General features: G+C 47.6%; 1 protein-coding gene across 1 annotated transcript in view; it reads left to right on the plus strand.

Moving 5' to 3' along the window:
• TSPOAP1 (TSPO associated protein 1) overlaps window positions 1-24,267 on the plus strand; it is an 864,237-nt gene that overhangs the window by 258,702 nt on the left and 581,268 nt on the right. Inside the window, exon 8 of the mRNA XM_030186055.1 lies at window positions 2,930-3,052. Within this exon, the coding sequence (XP_030041915.1) occupies window positions 2,930-3,052 (123 nt within the window). The remainder of the gene's footprint in view (window positions 1-2,929; window positions 3,053-24,267) is intronic.

A 24,267-nucleotide genomic window follows, 5' to 3' on the forward strand; every position in this document is an offset into this window, starting at 1 on the left:
AACCCTGAGGTACGCCGACAGGCAGAGGGATAGAAGTAGAAGAGGATCCACCAGAGTGAACACTAAAGGTGCGGAGGGAGAGGTAGGAAGAGAACCAGGAAAGGACAGAGCCCTGGAATCCAAGTGAGGACAGGGTATCGAGAAGTATGCTGTGATCGACAGTGTCAAAAGCAGCGGAAAGATCAAGAAGAATGAGGATGGAATATTGACCTCTGGATTTAGCCAGTAATAGATCATTGAAGACTTTAGTAAGCGCAGTTTCGGTTGAGTGGAGAGGGCGAAAACCAGATTGTAGTGGGTCAAGAATAGCATGTGAGGAGAGAAAATCAAGGCAGCGGCGGTGAACAGCACGCTCAAGTAATTTGGAGAGAAAAGGAAGGAGGGAGATGGGTCGGTAATTAGAGGGATAAGTAAGGTCGAGTGAAGGCTTCTTAAGGAGAGGTGTGACCACAGCATGTTTAAAGGCAGCAGGGACAGTCGCAGTGGATAGTGAGAGGTTGAGAATGTGACAGATAAAAGGAATAAGAGCAGGAGAGATGGCATTAAGAAGGTGGGTGGGAATGGGATCAGAGGAACAGGTGGTACATTTTGAGGAAGAAAGGAGAAGTGTAGTTTCCTCAATAGTTACTTCAGGAAAGGAGGAAAGGGAATGAGGGGAAGGAGAGAGAGGGGAACGGACTAGTGGAGGGAGAGGTGGTGAGGTAGAGAAAGCAAGGTTTATCTTTTGAACCTTGTTGTGAAAGAATTCAGCAAGGGTCTGAGGAGATAATGAAGGGGGAGTTGGGGGGGGGGCACCTTGAGGAGAGAGTTCAATGTGGTGAAGAGAAGTCTAGGATTAGAGCCAAGAGAGTTGGTCAGTTGGATATAATAATCCTGTTTGGCACGTAAAAGAGCAGATTGGAAGGAGGACAGCATGAACTTAAAGTGTAAGAAATCAGCAAGGGCCCGAGATTTCCGCCAGAGGCGTTCGGCGGAGCGGGTACAGGAACGTAGGTAGCGGATATTAGAAGTCAGCCAAGGTTGGGGTTTTGTACGCCTTACAGGGCGGGTCATCAAAGGTGCAAGAGTGTCTAAGGCAGAGGATAGAGTATTGTTGTAAGAAGAAACAGCCTCGTTGACAGATGTGGATGGTGCCACAGTAGAGAGGAGGTTTGAAACATGGGAGGATAGAGATGAAGGGTCAATATCGTGAAGATTCCTAGATAAATTAGATAAGATAGGACGGGACTGGGAGGGAGGAGATTTAAGTGTGAAAGTTATAAGATGGTGATCAGAGGAGGGAAGATCAGAGGCAAGGAAACTAGAGGGTGAACAGTTGGAGGAAAAGACGAGATCAAGACAGTGACCATTTTGATGAGTGGGGGAGGTGGAGCATAGTTGGAGATTAAAGGAGGACGTTAAAGCGAGTAACTTGGAAATATAAGAGTTGGAAGGATCATTAGCAGGAATATTAAAGTCACCAAGGATGAGAGAGGGGGAGGAAGGATCATGGAAGAAGGCAAGCCAGGCATCAAAGTCACTGAGAAAGGATGAAAGGGACTTATCAGGGGGACGATAAATGACCACTATTCGTAGAGGCAGAGGAGAGAAAAGGCAGATAGAGAGGACTTCAAAGGAGGAAAAACAGTGAGATTGAGGTGGAAGAAGGGGTTGAAATCTGGAGGAGGGAGAGAGAAGTAGTCCAACACCGCCCCCACGGCCAGCAGGGCGAGGAGTATGTGAAAATAGATAACCGCCATGGCACAGGGCTGCGACTGAAGCAGAGTCGTCAGGGCAGAGCTAGGTTTCTGTTATGGCGAGCAGATGGAGGTGACGCGAGATCATGGATATAGGCGAGTTTGTTACAGATAGAGCGGGCATTCCATAGGGCGCAAGAGAAGGGCAGAGAAGAGGAGGGGAGTATAGAAATAGAGATGAGGTTAGAGAGGTCGCGGTGAGATCTGTAGAGTTGGGATAATAGTTGGTGAGGGGGGCCAGGATTGGGATTGATGTCACCGGCTGAGAGTAAGAGAAGGAGTAAAAGACAGCGGAGTAGAGTAGGAGAGGTGTGGCCACGAAGGCGAGAGGTATTTAGGTGGAATGGGGAAGGCAAAATGGATGGAAGAAAGAGGCGGAGTTTAAAAGCCAAGAGGGTAGGAGAGAAGGTGAGGTGATTAAGTCGATGGATGGGCAGTGAGTTCCTGTAGCGGAGAGAGGTAGGAGGTGAGGGAAAAGATTAGGAATGGACAGGGCTAGGAAGAGAATATGAATAGGGGCCATAAATGACTAGGGTACTTTAGCAAGATTAGATGTAGAGAGAAAAATGCCCCAACTAGAGCAGAGGCCCTGAGTGGATCGGAGTGGACCTGGGTGTCACCCCGGAGAAGGCTGTAAGGATATGCAGATGAGCTGCAAGTCCTCCACAGCACCTGAAAGGCAGCCGGTGGTAGAGCTGGGCACCTCTCAGCTGAGGAAAGGCTTACCAGGGTTAGGCTGAAGCCAGCATTCCTCCCCCTGTGGGTCGCCTGATTCTAGCCAAAAAGCACCTGGAAACTCTGTGCACTTGGAGCGAAGGCCCTGGGAAGATCGGGGTGGAACTGGAGTCACCCCGGATACAGCTGTGAGGAAATGCAGAAGAGCTGCAAGTCCTCCACAGCACCTGGTGGGAGCGCTGGGCACCTAGAGCAGAGGCCCTGAGTGGATCGGAGTGGACCTGGGTGTCACCCCGGAGAAGGCTGTAAGGATATGCAGATGAGCTGCAAGTCCTCCACAGCACCTGAAAGGCAGCCGGTGGTAGAGCTGGGCACCTCTCAGCTGAGGAAAGGCTTACCAGGGGTTAGATCATATGCTACAGGTAAGTAACTGTTATACTGTAGTGCTATAACATTTTCTTATTAACTATGTCAATAATACTACTTATTCTCTTTGTCTTTGTTATGTATTATTGCAGATTGAATCTGAAAATGCTGATCTGAGGGTACAGCTTATTAATATAACTAGGGAAAAGGATTCCACTCTTCAGGAGGCCCATCTGCTTCAGAGCAAACTGGAGAACCTTGAGCAAGTATTGAAGGTTAGTGAAATCCAGTTGGTTAGATCATGGGAGTTTTGCACCTACATTATCTCTGACGAGAAAGTTCTTTAACAGGTCACAAAGTGGGAGATTCCATCTCATTCTTCTAACATTTCCAGAGCTTTCTAGGAAAGTTTTAAGGTTCTTCTGATCTTGGATAGCGTTTTTTTTTTTTTTTTTTTTTTTGCATCTTTCTTTGATTTTCAGCAGTTTCAGATAAGTATTCTAACCATAGAGCTTTATTTTTCTTTATTCTGCCCATCTTTCTCTTTTTTTAAAATGCATTTTATATTAAGATGTAGTTTAAGTAGGAAATATAAACATGCAAATAAAATTAAAACATAGTAAAATAAAGAAATCTGAAGTAGCCTTGAATAGTTCTAAGCATAATAAAGAACAAAAATTTAAAAGGAATACTTCAAAATTTTGAGTGTGATCCAAGTGAAGGAAAAGATGGCATGGTAAAAACCCCCATTTAGAGATTTTTCTTTTGTCTCCAAGAAGAGTCCCACCATCCCTGCTTGAGGGATTCCTCCAGATTGAGGATGGATAATATTTTTTCTCCGAGGACAAGCAGGTTGCTTGTTCTCACATGTGGATGACGTCCAACGGCAGCCCAGGATCGGAAAATCTTCACTAGCAACAAAGGTTTGCTAGCCTCGCGCTCCTGTGCGCACCACGCATGCGCGGCCGTTTTCACGTCCGAATGCGAGCGTGTTCGTCAGTCTTCTTTTTTTCTGCGGTTCGGGAACGCTGCTTTGCCGCTTCTTCCCAGGATTTCTCTTGCGCTATTTGTTTGTTTCGCCCGTTTTCGGCGATTTTCTTTTTTGAGTCTCTAACTGTTCTTTCTTTTCTTTCTTTATTTAAAAAAAAAAAAAAAAAAAAACCTAAAAAAAACAAAAATAAGAAAACCCTTAGTTTCTTAGTTTTTCCCCTTAAGTTTACTTTCTTTTTTGTTTTGCGGCCATTTTGGACCGCCCGTGCGGGTCTTTCTCTTTTTTGGTGTCTTTTTTTCAGGCACCATCGCGTTCGACCTCTCCAGCGCTATTTTTCCGCCCATGTCCTCGAAGCCTACCAGCAGCTTCAAAAGGTGCACGTTGTGCAGCCGGACCATCTCCCTTACTGACAGACACGCTTCGTGTCTTCGGTGCCTAGGTGAGAGTCATCGACCTGACGCCTATCTTCAGTGTCTTCAGTTGAAGAAGCGGACTCAGGCGGTGCGTTTGGCTCAGTGGAACGTCTTGTTCGGAGCCCAGTCCGGTCCTTCGTCGTCGACGGAGCCAGTGGTACCGAGGTCATCGCAGGTGTCGATGTCGGCATTGGAGGGTGCATCGTTCTCCGGAACGCAGGTAATGGCTGTCCAGAGACCCCATGCTGGTAGCAGTGAGCCATCGATTGGGTCTCCACCTGCCTCGAGGACTCACCGAGACCGACCTTCTTCGGACCCGGCCCTGAGGAGCCGTTTGGATTCGACGTCCTCCTCTTCGGCACCGAGCTTCGAGCTAAGGCCAAGAAGCATCGGCATCGGTCACCGTCCCGTCACGGTGCCGAGAGCTCCGGGGCGCCGAAAGAGTCGGCATACGAGAAGCGCCGATGCCGGAGGGACCGCTCACCCTCTATTCAGGAGGTGTCGGTGCACTCATCTCCGTACAGCCCGGTACCGCCTCTGCGCTCCAGACAGGTTCTTACATCTTTTCCTGTACCAGCGCTTTTGCCTTTTTCAACAGCCACTCTCAACGAGAGCCTCCGAGCCTTCTCCCAGAGATTCTGGGGGAGCTGTTGCGCCCATCTCCGGTACCTTCGGTGCTTGCGCCGTCAATACTGTCTTTTTTGATGCCGTCGGTGCATGCGCCGCCGGTGCCGTTGAGGGAGGCGGCGGCTGGCTCATCGCCCGTGGTGCGGTCTCCGACTCCAGTACCGCTTGCGTTGCTGGGGACGAGTGCCACCCAGGCTGATTCCCTGCCGTCGTCGATGGAGGGAGCTTCATTGCCTCCGGCACGGGAGTCTTCCTCTTGACAACACCACGATGGGCATCGGTCCTCGGAGTCGAGACTGGCTCGGCTTCGGACTGAAGTTCATGAACTAATGTCCGACTCCGCAGAGGAGGGCTCGTGGGAAGCAGAGATGGATACCAGGTACTTCTCGGACGAGAATTCCTGTGGTCTGCCCTCTGACCCTACTCCCTCGTCCCAGAGGAAGCTTTCTCCCCCGGAGAGCCTTTCCTTTTCATCTTTTGTCCGGGAAATGTCTACGGCCATTCCCTTACCGGTGGAGACTGTAGATGAGCCCAGGGCTGAGATGTTTGAGGTCCTGGACTATCCATCCCCTCCTAAGGAATCGTCCACTGTTCCTGTGCATAATGTCCTGAAGCAGACATTGTTGACAAACTGGATGCATCCATTAACTAATCCCCACATTCCCAAGAAGATTGAGTCCCAGTACCGAATCCACAGGGATCCGGAGTTGATGAAGACTCAGTTGCCTCATGACTCTGGAGTTGTGGATTTGGCCCTTAAGAAGGCCAAGAGTTCTAGGGATTACTCCCCACCCCCCCGGGGCGTGAATCTAGAACTATGGATTCTTTTGGGAGGAAGGCCTATTATTCTGTAATGCTTGTGTCCAAGATTCAGTCTTACCAGCTCTACACAAGCATCCACTTGCGGAATAATGTGAGGCAGTTGGCAGTTGATCAGCTCCCGCAGGAGCAGGCCAAGCCGTTTCAGGATGTGGTCAGGCAGCTGAAGGCGTGTCGTAAATTCCTGTCCAGGGGTGCTTACGATACTTTTGATGTTGCATCCAGGGCTGCCGCTCAAGGTAACGTGTCCTTTAGATTGTAAGCTCTTTGAGCAGGGATTGTTCTTCTATGTTAAATTGTACAGCGATGCGTAACCCTAGTAGCGCTTTAGAAATGTTACGTAGTAGTAGTAGTAGACGGTAGAGTCCAAAAGCGTGTTACGGATGCTCCTTGCCGGGGGGATAATATTTTTGGTGAGAAAGTCGAACAGGTGGTAGATCAGCTCCACCAGCGGGATACCACCTATGACAAGCTCGCCCACCGGGCGCCTTCAGCATCTACCTCTACAGATTAGACGTTTTTTCGGGGGTAGGAGGACTGCTTCCTACGTTTATAATAAGCGCAGGTGCAATCCACCTTCCTGACAGCCTGCTCAGGCTAAGCCCTAGCTCGCTCGTTCACGTCAACAGCATGCACCTTCTCAGACCCCTTCGGCTCCCCAGCAAAAGCAAGGGGCGGGCTTTTGACTGGCTCCAGCCGAGCATAGCCGAGATAAGTGTCTGTGCTGGACGATCTGCCGGTTGGATTGAGGTTAAAGTTTTTTCACCAAAGGTGGCCTCTTGTAACTTCCAATCGGTGGGTTCTTCAAATAGTTCAGCTGGGATGCTCCCTCAATTTGATATCAAAACCTCCAAATTGCCCACCAGGAGCTCAATCTTTCAGCTTCCAGCACAAGCAGGTACTTGCAGAGTAACTCTCCGCCCTTCTCATCGCCAATGCGGTTGAGCCCGTTCCACCGGGGCAAGAAGGGCTGGGATTCTATTCCAGGTACTTCCTTGTGGAAAAGAAAACAGGGGGTATGCGTCCCATCCTAGACCTAAGGGCCCTGAACAAATATCTGGTCCGAGAAAAGTTCAGGATGCTTTTCCTGGGCACCCTACTCCCCAATTTTCAGGAAAACGATTGGCTATGCTCTCTGGACTTAAAGGACGCCTACATCCACATCCCAATATTGCCAGCTCTCAGGCAGTATCTGCGATTCCGTCTGGGAACATGGCATTTTCAGTATTGTGTGCTACCCTTGTGTCTCGCCTCTGCGCCCAGAGTGTTCACGAAATGCCTGGCTGTAGTAGAGGCGTCTCTTCGCAGACTGGGAGTACATGTGTTCCCTTATCTCGACGATTGGCTGGTGAAGAACACCTCAGAGGCAGGAGCTTTACAGTCTATGCAGATGACTATTCAACTTCTGGAGCTGCTAGGGTTTGTGATAAACTATCCAAAGTCCCACCTTCTTCCAGTTCAGAAACTCGAATTCATAGGAGCTCTGCTGGACTCCCAGATGGCTCGTGCCTACCTTCCAGAGCCGAGGGCCAACAATCTTTTGGCTCTCGTCTCTTGGGTACGGGCATCTCAGCAGATCACAGCTTGGCAGATGTTGTGATTGCTCGGCCACATGGCCTCCACAGTTCATGTGACTCCCATGGCCCGTCTTCACCTGAGATCAGCTCAATGGACCCTAGCTTCCCAGTGGTTTCAGGCCACGGGGGATCTAGAGGATGTCATCCTACTGTCCACAAAATTTCTCTATTCCCTGCATTGGTGGGCAGTTCGATCCAATTTGACCCTGGGATGTCCCTTCCAAATTCCTCAGCCACAAAAAGTGCTGACGACGGTTGCATCCCTCCTGGGGTGGGGAGCTCATGTAGATGGGCTTCACACCCAAGGGAGTTGGTCCCTCCAGGAAACCGGTTTTCAGATCAATCTCCTGGAGTTACGAGCTGTCTGGAACGCTCTAAAGGCTTTCAGGAATCGGTTGTGCAATCAAATTATTCAAATTCAGACAGAAAATCAGGTTGCTATGTATTATATCAACAAGCAGGGGGGCACCGGTTCTCGCCCCCTGTGTCAGGAGGCCATCAGAATGTGGCTTTGGGCTCACCGTAATGGCATGTTTCTTCAAGCCACGTATCTGGCCGGCGTAAACCGTCTGGCCGACAGGTTGAGCAGGATCATGCAACCTCACAAGTGGTCTCTCAACTCGAGAGTAGTACGCAAGATCTTTCAAGCGTGGGGCACCCCCTTGATAGATCTTTTTGCCACTCAGATCAGTCACAAGGTCCTGTACGCGTATCCTCCCATACCTTTGGTGGGGAAGACTTTGCTGAAACTCAAGCAAGACCGCGGAACCATGATTCTGATTGCTCCTTTCTGGCCCCATCAGATCTGGTTCCCTCTTCTTCTGGCCCTCACGGCTTGGATGTTGAGAGCGTAGACTTTGCCTCCTTGGGTCTGTCGGAGGGTGTCTGCCGAGTCTTGCTTGCTTCCAGGAAAGATTCCACTAAAAAGAGTTACTTCTTTCCATGGAGGAGGTTTACCGTCTGGTGTGACAGCAAGGCCCTAGATCCTCGCTCTTGTCCTACACAGACCCTGCTTGAATACCTTCTACACTTATCTGAGTCTGGTCTTAAGACATACTCCATAAGGGTTCATCTTAGTGCTATCAGTGCTTATCATTACCGTGTAGAGGGTAAGCCGTTTTCTGGACAGCCTTTGGTTGTTCGCTTTATGAGAGGTTTGCTTTTGTCAAATCCCCCTATCAAACCTCCTACTGTTTCATTAGATCTCAATGTCGTTCTCACCCAGCTGATGAAACCTCCTTTCAAGCCTCTGCATTCCTGCCATCTGAAGTACTTAACCTGGAAGGTCATTTTCTTGGTGGCAGTTACTTCAGCTCGCAGAGTCAGTGAGCTTCAAGCTTTAGTAGCTCATGCTCCTTATACCAGATTTCATCATAACAGAGTAGTCCTTCGCACTCACCCTAAGTTCTTGCCTAAGGTGGTGTCGGAGTTCCATCCAAACCAGTCAATTGTCTTGCCAACATTCTTTTCCCGTCCTCATACCCGCCCTGCTGAGCGTCTACTGCACACATTGGACTGCAAAAGAGCATTTTTCCTTCTATCTGGAGCGGACAAGCCCCCACAGACAGTCCGCCCAATTATTTGTTTCTTTTGATCCCAACAAGATGGGTGTGGCTGTAGGGAAATGCACCATATCTAATTGGCTAGCAGATTGCATTTCCTTCACTTACGCCCAGACTGGGCTGACTCTTGAGGGTCATGTCATGGCTCATAATGTTCGAGCCATGGCTGCGTCAGTGGCCCACTTGAAGTCAGCCACTATTAAAGAGATTTGCAAGGCTGCGACGTGGTCATCTGTCCACACATTCACATCTCATTACTGCCTTCAGCAGGATACCCGACGCGACATTCGGTTTGGGCACTCGGTGTTACAGAACCTGTTTGGAGTTTAGAATCCAAGTCCTCCCCCCTAGGCCCATTTTTATTCGTTCCAGGCTGCACTCTCAGTTGTTAACATGTTAGGTCAATCTCAGTTATGTCCTCGCCGTTGCGAGGCCCAATTGACCATGTTTATTGTTTTGAGTGAGCCTGGGGCTAGGGATACCCCACATGTGAGAACAAACAGCCTGCTTGTCCTCGGAGAAAGGTATTCTCCAAGGACAGCAGGCTGTTCTCACAATCCCGCCCACCTCCCCTTCGGAGTTGTCTTCCCTTGTCTTAGCTATGTACTGGACTGACGAACACGCTCGCGTTACTTTTGTTGCTAGGGAAGATTTTCCGATCCTGGGCTGCCGTTGGACGTCACCCACATGTGAGAACAATCAGCCTGCTGTCCTCGGAGAATACCCTCTACAGGTATGTAGCTTTCGCTTTATAGTGCATTATATCAAACTAAACCATGAACCATAAAGATTTTGGCCTTGGATGCAAATGAGGTTGACTCTGAGAATCAGAGCCCAAAATGAAGCTTGGCATGAAAAAAGTGATTGCGTGTGCAGCCTTGTTCTCCTAAAAACAGTACAGAGATGCCTGCTGAGAGTAATATAGGATGCCTGTAGTTAGGGCAAGGACAGCAAAATCCATTGAAATATTTCTATTTAGAGAAAAATTATGACTGAGGAATGTTCTTGAGGGCTATGTGTGTATCCTTGATGTTCTTGAGGGGTCTGTGATGTCCACAGTCTGACAAGAGAGGAGGATGACTATAAGGAGAACATTTTCTATGCCAAGGGCACTTAATGAATAAACTTTTCAATGCTATTCCTGTACCTAGGAATAGGTTACAATATGACTCTTATTTTATACTAATTAAAAGTTACAGCACAGTAAATATTCAACACACAAATAATGAATATGATTATCAGAATTATAAGATAAAATTAATAAGTACTGATACAGTACTCTAGCTCACTTGCTCTTTATGCATAACCTGAACAAAATTGCAATTTAGTTGAAATATATACTCATGTTCAATAGGTTTGTTGGTTTCAAATCGATACGTTAGCTTATCCAAACAGTTTACTTTTTATTATTACTTTCTTAGCTGCCACCTCTAGTACTGTTCCAAGTGTCTGCTTAATCAAAAATTTTATGTTACAGCATTATTTGATGTTATTTTCTCTCTCTGAATATAAATCTCGTACCATGACCTAGAAAGAGATTCATAGTGCACCCATCTAGGTTTAGGTTCGTCTCTCCATGGCACATCTTGGTCTGTCTGATGGGACTAGAGAATTGTCTGCCCTTTTGCTAGTGGTCAACACTGAAAAGGCATTCAGTTGTGTAGCATGAATTGTTACAGTCCAGGTTTTGCAAAGTTTTGGACTTGATCATAAGTTTATCCAGAAGACCATGAGGCGTATTTTCAAAGACTTACAAAGTTCCATACGTAACTATGGAACTTTGTAAGTCTAAGTGCTTTCTAAATATTCCTCCACATCTTTATTGGATGCTCCAAAAATGAGGGCATAGGTGAAGGGGCTTTTTTTCTTGAGAGGTTATCAATAGAAATCAAACAAAATAAAACATGGAAAAGAAAATAAGATGATACCTTTTTTATTGGACATAACTTAATACATTTCTTGATTAGCTTTCGAAGGTTGCCCTTCTTCCTCAGATCGGAAATAAGCAAATGTGCTAGCTGACAGTATATATAAGTGAAAACATTCAGGCATTACTATGACAGTCTGACAGGGTGGGAGGAGGGGGGTGGGTAGGAAGTATGCATGGGGACATCAAAGCATATCATTGATATTGATATATACACTGTCAGCTAGCACATTTGCTTATTTCCGATCTGAGGAAGAAGGGCAACCTTCGAAAGCTAATCAAGAAATGTATTAAGTTATGTCCAATAAAAAAGGTATCATCTTATTTTCTTTTCCATGTTTTATTTTGTTTGATGCATGTGGGTAAGAGGAACCCGAATTATAGCTACGTCTTGCAAGGTTCCGCGTTAGGAGTTACGGATCAAGAAAGGGATCTGGGTGTCGTCGTCGATGATACGCTGAAACCTTCTGCTCAGTGTGCTGCTGCGGCTAGGAAAGCGAATAGAATGTTGGGTGTTATTAGGAAGGGTATGGAGTCCAGGTGTGCGGATGTTATAATGCCGTTGTATCGCTCCATGGTGCGACCGCACCTGGAGTATTGTGTTCAGTACTGGTCTCCGTATCTCAAAAAAGATATAGTAGAATTGGAAAAGGTACAGCGAAGGGCGACGAAAATGATAGTGGGGATGGGACGACTTTCCTATGAAGAGAGGCTGAGAAGGCTAGGGCTTTTCAGCTTGGAGAAGAGACGGCTGAGGGGAGATATGATAGAAGTGTATAAAATAATGAGTGGAATGGATCGGGTGGATGTGAAGCGACTGTTCACGCTATCCAAAAATACTAGGACTAGAGGGCATGAGTTGAAGCTACAGTGTGGTAAATTTAAAACGAATCGGAGAAAATTTTTCTTCACCCAACGTGTAATTAGACTCTGGAATTCATTGCCGGAGAACGTGGTACGGGCGGTTAGCTTGACGGAGTTTAAAAAGGGGTTAGATAGATTCCTAAAGGACAAGTCCATAGACCGCTATTAAATGGACTGGAAAAATTCCTCATTTTTAGGTATAACTTGTCTGGAATGTTTTTACGTTTGGGGAGCGTGCCAGGTGCCCTTGACCTGGATTGGCCACTGTCGGTGACAGGATGCTGGGCTAGATGGACCTTTGGTCTTTCCCAGTATGGCACTACTTATGTACTTATGTACTTATAACCTTAAGAGTGGACTAACACGGCTACCACACTCCTCTATCTTGAGAGGGAGACTTGTCAGGGGTTCTACCTATTGCTTCTGCTTTTCACTTTTGATGCAGACTATGACTAACAGCCTATGTTCTTAACCTCCCCTGCTAAGTGCAAACAAACTCAGACACCCCATAACAGTTATAATTATATATTTAGCTCCTTATCTGCAGGAGATAAATCAGGAATCATTTCAGTCAGGTGCAGCTATTGTTCATCAGTGGACAACCAAAGTACTTAGGGGCCCAGGAAACAGCAGGGGCCCCTACTCCGCTCAGCTCCAAAGGAATTGCTGAAGTGACGGAGGATTACATACACAAACCCTGAAATTACAAGACCCCTTATGCATGTACAGTCCTTGGCACCAGTGTCTGTATGCAGTTTCCCAAGCACAAAATGTTTCTGAAGATGTCTAAAGCAAACTGTCCCTGGAAAAATATATCTCTAGCAAGAGCCTATAATTATTACTATACTCTTTGTATTCAGGAGGTGCTGATAACTGTAGTCATTCAGGGAGGAGAACATAGCTGCAATTCCCGCCTCTTTCCAGTGGGAGGGAGGCAGAATTTTTTCATAAAAGGTAGCACTTGTAATCTCAGACCAGTGGGTTTTCAAAGTAGTCGAGTCTGGTTACAATCTAGAATTGGAAACGGCCCCACCAAATTACCTTCCAAAAACATCAAGGTTAAGCTCTCAACAGCAGGAATTGCTTACAAAAGGACCCTCTTACAGGCCAATGGAGTTGAACCTGTTTCATAGGGGAAAGAGGGAAGGGATTTTATTCCAAGTATTTCCTGGTTACAAAGGAAAGAAGGGGAATAAGGGTCCTGAACAACTATCTGGCAAAGCAAAAGTTCAGGATAGCACCCTACTCCCCATGATTCTGGAACAAGATTGGCTATACTCTCTGGGCTTAAAGGACATATAAACCCTCATTCAGATACAGTCCAGTTGCATGAAATATCTGAGATTTTGAGTAGGAAACCACCACCACCACCAGTACTGCGTATTACCATCTGGCTTCATGTCAGCACCCAGAGTGTTCAGAAAGATGTCTGCGCAGACTAGGGGTGCCTGTGTTTTCCCACCTAGATTGGCTGGTCAAGAGAACATCAAGAATCAATTATCCTGTTCCACTTGGCTGGACAACTCAGGCTAAGGCCTTCCATATGGTCCAATGAATGGAGGCTCTCACCTCTGCAGACTGGGAGGTTCAACAGAGTCAGCAGGTAACAGCTTGACAGATTTTAAGATTGCCAAGCCAAATGGTCTCTACAATGAACGTCACACCCATGACACACTTCAATTTGAGGATGGCTCAATGGACTCTTTCTTCCCAGTGGGCTCAATCCACAGGGAACCTTTTGGGCATCATCATGGTCCATGCATTCTCTATTGAACAAGGGACTTTCATTCCAAATGCCTGCACACCACAAGATGTTAACAGATGTGTCCACCTATGGGACCTCATTTAGATGGGATTCACACCCAGGATCAGTTGTCTGCTCAGGAGAGGCAACAGCCTCCTTTAGCTAAGAGCTGTTTTTTTTTTTTTTGTTACATTTGTATCCTGTGTTTTCCCACTCATGGCAGGCTCAATGTGGCTTACATGGGGCAATGGAGGTTTAAGTGACTTGCCCAGAGTCACAAGGAGCTGCCTGTGCCTGAAGTGGGAATCAAACTCAGTTCCTCAGTTCCCCAGGACCAAAGTCCACCACCCTAACCACTAGGCCACTCCTCCACTCCCTATAAAGCCTTTCAGAGATCGTCTAGAAAACCAGATTATCTTAATTTAGATTGATAGCCAAGTGGCGATTACTGTATCAACAAACAGGGAGGCACAAGCTCATGTCTACTCAGTGGTATGACCTCACCTTGAGTATTGTATTCTATTCTGGTTGCTGTATCTCAAAAAAATATATATAGTGGATTTAAGGTTCAAAGAAAAGCAGCCAGAATAATAGAGCGAATGGAACTGCTCCAATATGAAGAAAGGCTAAAGTGGTTAGGGCTCTTCAGCTTGGAAAAGAGCTGGGGAGCTATGATAGAGGTCTACAAAATTCTGAGTGGTGTGAAACGAGTGGAGGTGAATCAATTTTTTTTACTCATTCAAAAAGTACAAACACCAGGGGACACTCAATGAAATTGCATGGCAATATTTTAAAAACAAATAGGAAATATTTTTTCATTCAAAGTATAGTTAAGCTCTGGGACTCATTGCCGGAGGATGTGGTAACTGGAAGGTGTGTGTCTGTTAACAACGCCCACATCCTCCCCGTCTCTTCAGCCCGCAATCTCGGAGTCATCTTAGACTCCTCCCTCTCCTTCTCTGCCCATATTCAGCAGACAGCTAAGACCTGTCGCTTCTTCCTCTATAATATTAGCAAAATTTGCCCATTCCTCTCTGAACAGACCACCCGAACCCTCGTCCACTCGCTCGTTACCTCTCGTCTTGACTATTGCAACCTTCTTCTCGCTGGCCTCCCGCTTAGCCATCTATCCCCCCTTCAATCTGTCCAAACTTCCGCCGCACGTCTTATCTACCGCGTGAACCGATACTCTCATATCACCCCTCTCAAGTCGCTTCACTGGCTCCCGATCCGCTACCATATACAGTTCAAGCTTCTCTTATTGACCTTCAAGTGCACTCAATCTGCAGCCCCCCATTACCTCTCTACCCTCCTCTCCCCGTATGTTCCCATCCGTAACCTCCGCTCTCAGGACAAATCACTCCTATCCGTACCCTTCTCTACCATCGCTAACTCCAGACTCCGCCCCTTCTGCCTCGCATCACCTTATGCCTGGAACAGACTTCCTGAGCCCATACGCCATGTGCCCTCCCTGCCTATCTTCAAGTCCTTACTCAAAGCCCACCTCTTCTCCCTTGCTTTTGGCGCCTAACCACCTTCCCCATTCATGTTACCTACACTGACTACAGAGTTTGTAACCTCTAGATTGCAAGCTAGCTACACTGACTACATAAGCTGTAAGTTACCTACACTGACTACATAGTTTGTAACCTTTAGATTGTAAGCTGTCTTGAGCAGGGACTATCCTTCCCCATGTTAAACTTGTACAGCGCTGCGTAACCCTGGCAGCGCTATAGAAATGCTAAGTAGTAGTAGTAGTATTAAAAACAGTTTGGACAAGTTCCTGGAGGAAAAGTCCATAGTTTGCTATTGAGATGGACATGGGTAAAGCCATTGCTTGCCCTAGGATTGGTAGCATGACATGGTGCTACTAATTGGGATTCTGCCAGGTACTTATGACCTGGATTGGCCACAACAAGAAGCAGGATACTGGGCTAGATGGACCATTGGTCTGACCTAGTATGGCTATTCTTATGTAGTGTAAGGAAAAACTCAAGATGTGGGCGAACTCCTAGGGTAAGGTACCTGGTGTGGAAGAACTGCTATGTGGCAGAAAATCTGAGTAGATTTATGCAGCCACATGAGTAGTCCCTGAACTGGGATGTTGCCTGGAAGAACTCTTGAAAGCAGGGTACCACCTCGGTGAATCTTTTACATAAGTATTGCCATACTGGGACAGACCAAAGGTCAGTCAAGCCCAGCATCCTGTTTCCAACAGGGGGCAATCCAGGTCACAAGTACCTGGCAAGATTCCAGAACGATACAATACATTTTATGCTGCTTATTCTAGAAATAAGCAGTGGATTTTCCCCAAGTCTATTTGAATCATGGTCTATGGACTTTTCCTTTAGGAAGCCATCTAAACATTTTTTTTAAAGTTTGCTAAGATAACCGCTTTTAGTACATTCTCTGGCAACGAATTAATTACATGTTGAGTGAAGAAGTATTTCTCCGAGGACAAGCAGGCTGCTTATTCTCACACGTGGGTTGATGTCCGTGTCGGCCCGGGCTCCGGCATTTTGCCATAGCAAAAACAAAAAAAGTTTTCCTAGAGTGTTCTGGTGCGCGGGCCTCAGTTCTTTTTTTTTCGACGACGAGGTGCAGCAGTTACCTCCTGTGCTCCTCGTTTTGGCCCGGGAAAGGGTCTTATTTTTGTGAATTTTTTGCTATTTTTTTTTCGTGTTCTTCGCTTTGTTTTTCGTGTTGGTCAAAAAAACAAAACAAAAGCAATACTTCGGATCCCTTTTAAAAAAGACTCCTGAGTTTTTCCCACAAGTTTTAAGTTTTCTTTCTTTTCAACACGGCCAATGTTTAGGCCTCGCGGTCAGGGTTCTCTCCATTTTTGTTCCCCTTTTATCTTGGCACAATCGAGTCCTTTAATTTTGCTGAAGCCGTTTTTCCTTCCATGTCATCGAGGACACCAGTGGCTTCAAACGTTGTACTCAGTGCAACCGGACCATCTCAGGTACTGAATCCCATTTCTGGTGTATCCAGTGTCTTGGGCCCGACCACAGCCCAGCTGCTTGTAAACTGTGTCTTCGTATGAAGAAACGGACCCAAGTAGCTCAAAGCCCAATGAGAGAAACTTTTTGGGACTCGGTCTGGTCCTTCGACATCGGCATAGACATTGGTATCGAGGTTGGCAGCATGGGCATCGAGGAACGCATCGACATCAGAAGCAGAGGTAATGGCTGCTGAGAGACAAAGTAGCGCTGCGAGCTGTGAGGTATCGTGTGGGTCTCCACCTGTCTTGAGGCCTTCTGCCATTCAGGCCCCCCGGGACCGACCATCGTTGGACCCAACCCTGCGGAGACGTGAGGATTCCACATCGTCGTCGTTGGCACCGAGGAGCCTCAGTGACGGGCATCAAGCGAAGGCGAAGAAGCACCATCACCGATCGCCTTTGACACATGGTGCCGGGAGCTCCGAAGCATTGAGGGATTCGGCACCCGAGAAGCATCAACACCAAGGGGAATTGCGCCCCCCCTCCATACAGGAGGTGTCGATGCACCGGTCTTTTAGCAGCCCGGTACCTGCACCTGAGCCTCAGCAGATTCTGTCACTTGCTGTTCCGCTGACCGTGCAGCCTTCCGATGGCGGCTTTCGACGAGTGCATCCGGGCCCTGCTTCCAGAGCTTCTGGAAGGACTGCTGCGCCAGTCTCCTCCTGTGTCATGGGTGCTTGCACCTTCTGTACCATCTACTGCAGCGGTGTCTGGCCCTTCACCTGTGATGCGGTCAAGCGGCACACCCAGGTTGACTCCCCTTCGACGTCAGTGGAGGAAGCTTTGCTGCACTCCATGCGGGCGTCAGCCTCTCGACATCACCATCGGTGGAGGATGAGCCCAGGGTTGAGATGCTCGAGGTCCTCCACTATCTCGCTCCACTTAAGGAGGCTGAGATGGCTTCTCTAGATAAGGTACTGAAGGATGTCCTTTTGCGGAACTAGTCATTCCCTCTGCCTGGCCCCGTGATCCTGAAGAAAGCTGATTCCCAGTATCGGATCCATGGTGAACATGGGTTGATGAAGTCTGTTACCCCACAATTCCATGGTGGTGGACTCCGTCCTCAAAAGAGCCAAGAGTACTAGAGACTATTCCTCGGTTACCCCAGGCAGAGAAGTTAGGACCTTGGATTCTTTTGGGAGGAAGATGTATCAGGCCGCTGTGCTCGCTGTTTGTATGCAGTCCTACCAGCTCTTCACGAGTGTACACTTGCAGAACTCGGTGAACTCCGAGGCAGGCTGAGCCTTTACACCAGGTGCTCAGGCAGCACAAGGCGTGTCATAAATTCCTAGCCAGGGGCGCTTACGACTCTTTTGATGTGGTATCCTGAATTGCTGCTCAAGGTATAGTGATGTGCAGACTCTCATGGCTGCGTGTCTGACTTGGATCATTTGTTCCAGCTGCAGATGGCGGATGTACCTTGCCGGGGGGCAATCATTTTGGTGTGAAAGTAGAGGATCTTGTTGATCAGATCAAGAAGCATAGGGATGCTATGGATTCTCTCTCCCGCCGGGCACCTTCTGCTACAACCTCCTCATCTAGGAGCTATTTTGGGGGGAAGAAGAGTGCTCCCTATTCCTATGGTAGGCATAGGTACACTCTGGCTTCTCAACAGCCTAGTCAGGCTCGGCTCCAGCGCGCTCATTCCCGTGAACAGCGTGTGCCTAAGGTCCCCGCTTCTCCCCAGCAAAAGCAAGGAATGGGCTTTTGACTGGCTCAAGTAAAGCTTAGCCTCAGAAAAGTGGGGATGCGTTCCATCCTAGACCTAAGAGCCCTGAACATATTCCTAGTACAAGAAAAGTTCAGGATTGTTTCCCTGGGCACCCTTCTTCCCACGATTTAGGAAAATGACTGACTATGCTATCTGGACTTAAAGGATGCTTACATCCCCATACTTCCAGCTCACAGGAAGTATCTTCGGTTTCGGCTGGAAACACAGCACTTTCAGTACCTTGTAGTGCCGTTTGGACCGGTGTCTGTGCCCAGGGTATTTACAAAGTGTCTTGTGGTAATCGCAGCATCGCTACGCAGACTGGGAGTGTATGTATTTCCTTATCTTGATGATTGACTGGTGAAGAACACCTCGGAGGACGGTGCACTAGAGTCAATGCGAATGACTATAAAGATGCGGGAGCTACTAGGGTTCGTAATAAATTACTCCAACTCCTAACTCTCTCTTGTTCAAAAATTAGAGTTCATTGGAGTACTGCTGGACACGAAGGCAGCTCGGGCTTATCTCCCCGAGACAAGGGCAGACAACCTCCTGTCCCTGGTGACCTTAGTTCGAGCATCTCAGCAGATCATGGCAGATGTTGAGACTTATTGGGCACATGTCCTCTACAGCTCATGTAACTCCCATGGCATGTCTACATATGAGATCAGCTCAACGGACCCTACCGTCTCAGTAATATCATGCTGCGGGGTATCTAGAGGATGTGATCCAAATGTCCACTGACTTTCGGAATTCTCTTCAGTGGTGGACGATCCAATCCAATTTGACTATGGGACGACCATTCCAAATTCCTCAGCCGCAGAAAGTGCTAACGATTGAGGTATCCCTCCTGGGGTAGGGAGCTCATGTAGATGAGCTTCACACTGGAGGAGCCTGGTCCTTTCATGAAACAGGTCTTCAGATCAACCTCCTGGAATTACAATCGATCTAGAACGCTATGAAGGCTTTCAGAGATCGGCTGTCCAACCAAATTATTTTGATTCAAACAGTGAATCAGGTTGCGATGTACTTCACCAACAAGCAGGGAGGCACCGGATCTCGCCTGCTATGTCAGCATGCTGTCTAGATGTGGCTTTGGGAAAGCCGTCAAGGCATGTTTCTCTAAGCCACTTATCTGGCAGGTGTAAACAGCACTCTGGCCGACAGGCTGAGCAGGGTAATGCAACCTCATAAGTGATCCCTATATATGGGCATTGCCTGCAAGATCTTCCTAGCGTGGGGCACCCCCTCTGTGGATCTTTTTGCCATTCAAATCAATCACAAGCTCCCTCAGTTCTGTTCCAGGCTTCAGGCGCACGGCAGACTAACAACAGACGCCTTTCTCTTATATTGGGGAACAGGCCACCTTTATGCGTATCCTTCCATACCTCTAGTAGAGAACACTTTGCTGAAACTCAAGCAAGACTGCGGAACCATGATCCTGATTGCGCCCTTCTGGCCACGTCAGATTTGGTTCCCTCTTCTTCTGGACTTGTCCTCCGAGGAACCGTGAAATTGGAGATTGGAGTGTTTTCCAACCCTCATCACTCAGAACGAGGGGTTGCTTCTACATCCCAACCTCCAGTCTCTGGCTCTTCATTGCCTGGATGTTGAGAACTTATTTGCCTCCTTGGGTCTTTCAGAGGGTACATAAGTATTGCCATACTGGGAAAGACCAAAGGTCCATCGAGCCTAGCATCCTGTTTCCAACAGTGGCCAATCCAGGTCACAAATACCCGGCAAGATCCCAAAAATGTACAAAACATTTTATACTGCTTATCCCAGAAATAGTGGATTTTCCCCAGTCCATTTAATAACGGTCTATGGACTTTTCCTTTAGGAAGCCGTCCAAACCTTTTTAAAACTCCGCTAAGCTAACCGCCTTTACCACATTCTCTGGCAACGTATTCCAGAGTTTAATTACACGTTGAGTGAAGAAACATTTTCTCTGATTCGTTTTAAATTTACTACATTGTAGCTTCATCGCATGCCCCCTAGTATTTTTGGAAAGCGTGACCAGACGCTTTACATGTACCCATTCAACTCCACTCATTATTTTATAGACCTCTATCATATCTCCCCTCAGCCGCCTTTTCTCGAAGCTGAAGAGCCCTAGCCGCTTTAGCCTTTCATCACAAGGAAGTCATCCCATTCCCTTTATCATTTTTGTCACCCTTCTCTGCACCTTTTCTAATTCCATTATATCTTTTTTGAGATGCGGTGACCAGAATTGAACACAATATTCGAGGTGCGGTCATACAATGGAGCGATACAAAGGCATTATAACATCCTCATTTTTGTTTTCCATTCCTTTTCTAATAATACCTAACATTCTGTTTGCTTTTTTAGCCGCAGCTGCACACTGAGCAGAAGGTTTCAACGTATCTACTACTACTACTTAACATTTCTAGAGCGCTACTAGGGTTACGCAGCGCTGTACAGTTTAACAAAGGAGGACAGTCCATGCTCAAAGGAGCTTACAATCTAAAGAACGAAATGTCAAGTTGGGGTAGTCTAGATTTCTTCAATGGAGGTATAGTGGTTATGTGCCAAAGGCAACATCGAAGAGGTGGGCTTTGAGTAAGGATTTGAAGATGGGCAGGGAGGGGGCTTGACGTATGGGCTCGGGGAGTTTATTCCAAGCATAGGGTGAGGCGAGGCAGAAAGGGCGGAGCCTGGAGTTGGCTGTGGTGGAGAAGGGTACTGAGAGGAGGGATTTGACTTCTGAGTGGAGGTTTTGGGTAGGAACGTAAGGGGAGATGAGGGTAGAGAGGTAATGAGGGGCTGCAGATCGAGTGCATTTGTAGGTAAGTAGGAGAAGCTTGAACTGGATGCGGTACCTGATCGGAAGCCAGTGAAGTGACTTGAGGAGAGGGGTGATATGGGCATATCGGTCCTGACGGAAGATAAGACGTGCAGCAGAGTTCTGAACGGATTGAAGGAGGGATAGATGGCTAAGTGGGAGGCCAGTGAGGAGTAGGTTGCAGTAGTCAAGGCGGGAGGTAATGAGAGAGTGGACAAGTGTTCGGGTGGTGTGCTCTGAGAGGAAAGGGTGAATTTTGCTGATGTTATAGAGAAAGAAGCGACAGGTCTTGGCTAACTGCTGGATATGCGCAGAGAAGGAGAGGGAGGAGTCAAAGATGACTCAGAGGTTGCGGGCAGATGAGACGGGGAGGATGAGGGTGTTATCAACTGAGATAGAGAGTGGAGGGAGAGGAGAAGTGGGTTTGGGTGGAAAGACAAGAAGCTCAGTCTTGGCCATGTTCAGTTTCAGGTGGCAGTTGGACATCCAGGCAGCAGTGTCAGATAAGCAGGCCGATGCTTTGGCCTGGGTTTCTGCAGTGATGTCTGGTGTGGAGAGGTAAAACTGGGTATCGTCAGCATAAAGATGATATTGGAAACCATGAGATGAGATCAGCGAGCCCAGGGAAAAGGTGTAGATTGAAAAGAGAAGGGGTCCGAGGACAGATCCCTGTGGAACTCCAACAGAGAACGGGATGGGGGTGGAGGAAGATCCATGAGAATGTACTCTGAAGGTACGGTGGGAGAGATAAGAAGAGAACCAGAAGAGGACAGAGCCCTGGAACCCAAATGAGGACAGTGTGGGAAGAAGTAAGTTGTGGTTGACAGTGTCAAAAGCGGCGGATAGGTCGATGAGGATGGGGTAATGACCTTTGGATTTGGCAAGAAACAGGTCCTTATAGACTTTAGAAAGTGCTGTTTCTGTCGAGTGCAGAGGGCGAAAGCCAGATTAAAGCGGATCGAGGATGGCATGAGAGGAGAGAAAATCAAGGCAACGGCTGTGAACGGCGCGTTCAAGCATCTTGGAGAGGAAAGGTAGAAGGGAGATGGGGCGGTAGTTGGAAGGGCAGGTAAGGTCTAGTGATGGTTTTTTGAGGAGTGGTGTGACTACAGTATGCTTGAAGGTGTTAGGGACAGTTGCAGTGGAGAGAGAGAGGTTGAGGATATAACAGATGGGGGGGGGGTGATAATAGAGGAGATGGTGTTAAGTAGGCTGGTGGGGATTTGGTCAGAAGAACAGGTGGTGCATTTCGAGGAGGAGAGAAGGTGGGCGGTTTCCTCCTCTGTGATATCAGGGAACGAGGAGAAGGAGGCCTGGGTTGGTTGGTTGAGGGAATGGTTTAAATGGTGAAGGGGAGGCGGAGGCTTGATGGTGAACTGGAGGTTGTCATCAACGACGACACCTAGATCCCTTTCTTGGTCTGTGACTCCTAATGTGGAACCTTGCATGACGTAGCTATAATTCGGGTTCCTCTTTCCCACATGCATCACCTTGCACTGGCTCACATTAAACGTCATCTGCTAGGTGAGAGTCTGCTAGGTACGGATGGGGAGAGTGATCTTGGGGTCATAGTATCTGAGGATCTGAAGGCGATGAAACAGTGTGACAAGGCGGTGGCCGTAGGTAGAAGGTTACTAGGCTGTATATTTTTATTTATTTTTATTTTAGTTACATTTGTACCCCGCGCTTTCCCACTCATGGCAGGCTCAATGCGGCAGGCAATGGAGGGTTAAGTGACTTGCCCAGAGTCACAAGGAGCTGCCTGTGCCGGGAATCGAACTCAGTTCCTCAGTTCCCCAGGACCAAAGTCCACCACCCTAACCACTAGGCTACTCCTCCACTATAGAGAGAGGTGTGACCAGCAGAAGAGAAGAGGTGTTGATGTCCCTGTACAAGTCGTTGGTGAGGCCCCACCTGGAGTATTGTGTTCAGTTTTGGAGGCTGTATCTTGCTAAGGATGTAAAAAGAATTGAAGCGGTGCAAAGAAAAGCTACGAGGATGGTATGGGATTTGCGTTACAAGACGTATGAGGAGAGACTTGCGGACCTGAACATGTATACCGTGGAGGAAAGAAGAAACAGGGGTGATATGATACAGACGTTCAAATATTTGAAAGGTATTAATCCGCAAACAAACCTTTTCCGGAGATGGGAAGGCGGTAGAACGAGAGGGCATGAAATGAGATTGAAGGGGGGCAGACTCAAGAAGAATGTCAGGAAGTATTTTTTCACGGAGAAGGGTGGTGGATGTTTGGAATGCCCTCCCGCAGGAGGTGGTGGAAATGAAAACGGTAACGGAATTCAAACATGAGTGGGATAAACATAAAGGAATCCTGTGCAGAAGGAAGGGACCCTCAGGAGCTTAGCCTAGAATGGGTGGCAGAGCTGGTGGTTGGGAGGCAGGGCTAGTGCTGGGCAAACTTATACAGTCTATGCTAGGGCTGGTGGTTGGGAGGCGGGACTAGTGCTGGGCAGACTTATACGGTCTGTGCCGGGGCTGGTGGTTGGGCGGCGGGGATATTGCTGGGCAGACTTATACGGTCTGTGCCAGAGCCAGTGGTGGGAGGCAGGGATAGTGCTGGGCAGACTTATAGGGTCTGTGCCAGAGCTGGTGGTTGGGAGGCGGGGATAGGGCTGGCCAGACTTATACGGTCTGTGCACTGAAGAGGACAGTACAAATAAAAAAGTAGCACATATGAATTTATCTTCTTGGGCAGACTGGATGGACCGTGCAGGTCTTTTTCTGCCGTCATCTACTATGTTTACTATGTATTTAGACGCCCAGTCTCGTAAGGTCCTCTTGTAATTTTTCACAATCCTTCCGCGATTTAACGACTTTGAATAACTTTGTGTCATCAGCAAATTTAATTACCTCACTAGTTACTCCCATCTCTAGGTCATTTATAAATATGTTAAAAAGCAGCAGTCCGAGCACAGACCCCTGAGGAACCCCACTAACTACCCTTCTCCATTGAGAGTACTGATCATTTAACCCTCCTCTCTGTTTTCTATCTTTTAATCAGTTTTTAATCCACAATAGAACACTACCTCCTGTCCCATGACTCTCCAATTTCCTCTGAAGTCTTTCATGAGGTACTTTGTGAAATGCCTTCTGTAAATCCAGATACACAATATCAACCGGCTCCCCTTTATCCACATGTTTGTTCACCCCTTCAAAGAAATGTAGTAGATTGGTGAGGCAAGATTTCCCTTCACTAAATCCATGTTGACTTTGTCTCATTAATACATGCTTTTGAATATGCTCTGTAATTTTGTTCTTAATTGTCTCTATCATTTTGCCCGGCACCAACATCAGACTCACCGGTCTATAATTTCTCGGATCTCCTCTGGAAACTTTATAAAAAATCGACGTTACATTGGCCACCCTCCAATCTTCCGGTACCACGCTCGATTTTAACTGAGGTAAACCATTTTCACCACTGCACTTC

This window comes from Microcaecilia unicolor, chromosome 13 (assembly GCF_901765095.1).
Source record: "Microcaecilia unicolor chromosome 13, aMicUni1.1, whole genome shotgun sequence".
Classification (NCBI taxonomy): domain Eukaryota; kingdom Metazoa; phylum Chordata; class Amphibia; order Gymnophiona; family Siphonopidae; genus Microcaecilia; species Microcaecilia unicolor.